Raw genomic sequence first — 5,142 nt, 5'->3', positions numbered from 1 at the left:
TTTCTGTTTCCAGTGTGGGAGTGTATTCCTCTTCCTGTAAAATCAATAAAGCATTTCACCACATTACTCCACTTTTAATCACTTTAACGAAGCACCAATGGGACATTTACAGGGCAGGAAAATGAAACTCCAAGACAATCCTTTAAAAATATAACCCACAATACTTTTATTGCCATTTATGTCACTGACAAAAGTTTACAAAATAATGAGAATCATCCAAATGTGATAGATTGCAAATGTCCATCCAATAGATGATAAATCTTGGGTGGATGGATTTTATCCCAGCATAAAATAAAGAGTTTTGAAAATTGGAAAAGACTAGTTTGTGAGGGATGTTCAGTTTTGCCCCAGAGAGTAATAGTTTAATGATTGTTATTGAAACCATCAGCTGGTTTCTGAGAGATCTATAGGTGTTGAGTCTACATTCTCTACACCCCCCTTAAAAACCTCTGAAGATCTAACGTTTGAGTTCTTTACTCCCTCAAATTCAAATCAGCATTGACCGATAGGGCGTTGATAACAGTGAAGTTCAAGGTTGCCGCTGAAGCTGAGATACAGTATGCACACGCACATTCTTTCCTTAACATAGTGGCAAATAAAATAACAAACCAGATACTAAGTTCCCATGTTAAATGTTTTATGCATAAATATATAGCCCAGGCTGTGGGGACAGTGCAGTAACCTTGCATGTTCAGAGAGCAAAATCATAGTTGAGCACCAGAGATCGGTTACTAAACAAGAGACACTCACTGCCAGTGTGAGATAGATGGCCACGTTGAGTTTGCGTTGATCCTATAAGCTTGTTACAGTGTCAACTTCACAATACTGAGACGTACTGTAGAGTGAGAATGTTACCGTAGCTGTGTGTTTTGGTCACTGACACTCAATTTAGCCTGGTCCGAGATCTGTTTGTGCCGTCTTGCCAACACCTATGGTCCGTTGCGCAAACATATCAGGTACCAGGCTGCTGGAACTCTGCACCCACTAACCGACGGCATTATGAGCTCAGAGACTACAGTATGAGCTGAGTAGGACAATGATAGGTAAACAGGGGTACTTAATTAAGACCATGTTCTAATCTACTGCATGATCACAAGATGGATGCCACTTTAGGATTTGATTTGATCTCTTTTTTTTTCTGAGCAGAACAAAGTCACCAGCACTTTAAGGACTTCAACCTTAGGTTTACAATAAGTATTTGGTTTGGGCAGCCTTGACGCTTTTTTAAAAACAACAACAAAAACATCTACATTTCACTTAAAAATATACAATTACATTTTCAAGAAGCAAGATAATATTGGTTCTCAGCATTAAGACATTACGAAAGACAGACAAACACAAAACAAAAAAAAACCTAGTAAAAATGTCACTTTTTTTTCCGCAATCAAGATTCAAGACCGCAATCTTTTTTTTGTACAGCGTAAGAGGGAAGTAATTTAGCACCTTTTTCTCGCTGAGAGAAAAAACAAACAAAGTATGCCCTGATGGATGCTTGTTTTCAGTAAGGTTCAGAGTTCACCTGTGTGTGTGTGTGTGTGTGTTGTATATGTGTGTGCATTTATGTGTTCTGTAAAAATCCCAAACGTTAACTGTCTGTTTGCAGTAGCGTTGTCATGTACCATTGAGGTCGTTACAGTATCTTTCATCCCCAGCTATGTTTCTCTATGGGCAGCAGATGGTTTCAGCCGTCCAAGAGTTCTCACTGCCAGTCAGAATGTCAACTCTCACAAAAGCTGAATCCCTCAGGACCGATTTTGCTGGATTTTGAAGCAAATCTCCCTGATTAAATTCAATGAGCAGTTTCAGTGCATGATAATAAAACTGCAGTACAATGTCCTGGCAGCCTATTGGAGAGAGGACCTAAGGCTCGAGGTAGACGTTGCCCCTAACCACAGAGCTAGGATCAGATTATCCTACCTCAATCCTAACCTCAACCATTTAGGAGATAAAACAAGATCTGAACCTGGAACAGTGATTAGAGGCGACTTCTACCTCTGTCTCTGGACATGGCTCATGCTAAGGGACAGTGTGGCCCTCTCCTGGTCAGCGGAGGCATTACAACAGCGCTAATGTATGGTGAGTGGAGGAGATGAGTGAGAAGAATTGAGGTAACAGAACACCGGCCGGTAGCACACGGCATCACACCAGAGAGTCCCTGCTTACCACTGCTTTACATGAAAGCATGATTATAAACAGTATAAAGCTGGTGTTTTACTCCTAGAATTGATACTATGCATGATGACCAACTCTCCATTACATTAGTGTTAAACCTGACATGTTGCGTAAATGTTGCAGTCCTTCTTGTGAACATTTTTTTTAACACTACAATACATTAACTGACACGCTAGAATACTGAGTAGGGTGAAGCATGACCTCTAACCCCAGTGTTGTGATTTCACAGAGATTACAGACAGGCGAGGGACTGCTTGGACCACCATTCACCAACACACACCCCTATTTGTCTCCTAGCAAATCAGTGGTTCTTACATTTCCACTTCACCATAAGAAGATTGTCCTACACAAACTCAACAGTAAAATACTTCTCCCTTATAATTTATAACACTTTCTTTACCATTTCAAACATGTTCTGCTTTTTGTGCATCTCCTTCCATTTCCACTTATCCCAGTGCTTCATGGATTCTCGTCAGCCATTTTGTGTGTAAAATCTAAAATGGCAGGGGTTTGTGGTCCAAACACGGCATACCTTTCTGTAATCTCCTCCACTCCTTCTCCAAGTGGAATAGGAGGGGTGGGTCGGGGGGGAGGTAAAAAAAAAGAAGAACATTGACAATTAAAAAGTGGTTGGGCTGGTTGACTCAGTCTTTCAAAGCCCCCTACCCCGATTGGTTGGGGATGGTCCTGGGGTTAAGGTCAAGGGTCAGAGGGGTCATTATAAAGTCAGTCCAGGGGCTGAAAGGGAAGAAAGTAGGGAGCCTAGGGAGGGTTGGAGTGCTTGCAGCTCAGTGCAGGTGGATGTGCAGCTTGATGCGCAGGGCGTCTCCTATCTCTCCCAGCAGGTAGTCGCTGTCGTGTTCCTCCTCCAGCTGTCGGAGGCGCCGCGGCCCGAACAGGGGCAGACTAGCGATCTCCAGGCGGTAGGAGCCAGGGGGAGGCGACTTCCTGCCCAACCTCAGCACGCTCTTCCCGTCGCGGCGCTCCAGCAGGCGAAAGTGCTCGCCCTGGTTGCCGTGGGTGATGACGTAGCGCACATGGTGCTCCAGGGGCTCCAGGGCCGGCAGCAGCTCCATCAGGGGCTCCTTGTTGAGCAGCGAGGCCAGGCTCAGGTTCATGGGGATGGACTCCTGGGTGTCCACGCTGGCCATGCTCACCTCCTGGAGAGACGAGGGAGGAGAGGGTCAGCACATAGCGACATAACAACAACATACAAATACACACAACTGGTAGACGTTTAGAATCAGTAGATGTAAGAACGAGTGGGAGACCACAAAAGAGCAGAAAAGAGAGTAGAGACAGCACCTTGAGGTCGTTGTCCCCAGCAGCGTGACGTCTGTGTCGTCCCTTCTTGCCGACGTCTCCGTTGATCTTACATTCGTAGCAGGCCTCTGGAGACAGACTGTCCTCATCGTCTCCCTCCGAGCTATACTGATCCTGGAAGCCCTGGCCCGTTATACAATGTCTGGGGAGTCAACAGAGAGATACAGACGTCAGGGCATACTACTCACATTTATAAACCGTGTGGTTCGAGCCCTGAATGCTGATTGGCTGAAAGCCATGGAATATCAGACCGTATACCACGGGTATGACCAAAAAGTATTTTTTTATTGTTCCAATTACGTTGGTAACCAGTTTATAATAGCAATAAGCCACCTTGGGGGGAGGTGTGGTATATGGCCAATATACCACGGCTGAGGGCTGTATCCAAACACTCCATGTTGCGTCGTGCATAAGAACAGCCCTTAGCCATGGTATGTTGGCCATATACCACACACCTCCTCAGGCCTTATTGCTATTATTATTGCTAGATAATGAGAGTTAGACCGCTGGTACAGTGCTGTGTGGTATGAGGGTGTTGTTCCCACTGGTTTCAAATACATTTTTGTGCTGCGACCAACCAAAAGCGTTTGAAGTCTTTTTGAAATAAAAAATAAATACATATCTTGACCCAATAAGTGATTAAAAAACCAACGCTTGTAACCAAGACGCTGCTTTGAGCCATTAACCCGTAAGAAATCAGCAACAACCCATCAGTGGGTACGCCTGACACCATTTGGGAAACCACTCACCCCTGTCCAGCCCACTCACCCCTGTCCAGCCCACTCACCCCTGTCCAGCCCACTCACCCCTGTCCAGCCCACTCACCCCTGTCCAGCCCACTCACCCCTGTCCAGCCCACTCACCCCTGTCCAGCACACTCACCCCTGTCCAGCCCACTCACCCCTGTCCAGCCCACTCACCCCTGTCCAGCCCACTCACCCCTGTCCAGCACACTCACCCCTGTCCAGCCCACTCACCGCTGTCCAGCCCATTCACCCCTGTCCAGCCCACTCACCCCTGTCCAGCCCACTCACCCCTGTCCAGCCCACTCACCCCTGTCCAGCCCACTCACCCCTGTCCAGCCCACTCACCCCTTTCCAGCCCACTCACCCCTGTCCAGCACACTCACCCCTGTCCAGCCCACTCACCGCTGTCCAGCCCATTCACCCCTGTCCAGCCCACTCACCCCTGTCCAGCACACTCACCCCTGTCCAGCCCACTCACCCCTGTCCAGCCCACTCACCCCTGTCCAGCACACCCACCCCTGTCCAGCCCACTCACCCCTGTCCAGCCCACTCACCCCTGTCCAGCCCTGTAGTAACCTCCAGGACAGCCACACAGGTATCCTCCGTCTGTGTTGGAGCAGCCGAAGCTGCAGGGGTTACTGCCCATGGAACACTCATTGACATCCTGGCAGCCGCCCCCTCCCTGTTCAAAGTCAAAGCCGGACGGACACAAACACTTAAAGCTGCCCAGGGTGTTGTAGCAGGAGGCCGAGCCACACACAGACGCACCCGAACACTCATTCTCATCTACAGGAAGGGGAGAGAGGGAGAGAGAGAGAGATGAGTAAAACACCAACCTAAGCACATTGTGCACAGATCACATTTTGTTCTACCTTTCATTTGTCTTTCTCATTGACGCGGA

The 5,142-nt window shown here is 47.5% G+C and overlaps 1 protein-coding gene across 3 annotated transcripts in view; it reads right to left on the bottom strand.

Moving 5' to 3' along the window:
• Positions 1 to 141: 141 nt before the first annotated feature.
• The window catches only part of LOC118399477 (fibrillin-2-like), a 92,229-nt gene continuing 87,228 nt past the window's right edge, over positions 142 to 5,142 (bottom strand). For all 3 annotated transcript variants that reach the window (XM_052529101.1, XM_052529106.1, XM_052529103.1), the window contains 3 exons: positions 4,796 to 5,027; positions 3,478 to 3,637; positions 142 to 3,332 (listed from right to left, as the gene is read on the bottom strand). In XM_052529101.1, coding sequence (XP_052385061.1) covers positions 2,961 to 3,332; positions 3,478 to 3,637; positions 4,796 to 5,027 — 764 coding nt within the window. In that variant the 3' untranslated portion in view covers positions 142 to 2,960. The remainder of the gene's footprint in view (positions 3,333 to 3,477; positions 3,638 to 4,795; positions 5,028 to 5,142) is intronic.

Source organism: Oncorhynchus keta, chromosome 1 (assembly GCF_023373465.1).
Source record: "Oncorhynchus keta strain PuntledgeMale-10-30-2019 chromosome 1, Oket_V2, whole genome shotgun sequence".
Classification (NCBI taxonomy): Eukaryota; Metazoa; Chordata; class Actinopteri; order Salmoniformes; family Salmonidae; genus Oncorhynchus; species Oncorhynchus keta.
This window is presented reverse-complemented; position numbering and strand designations above follow the sequence as displayed.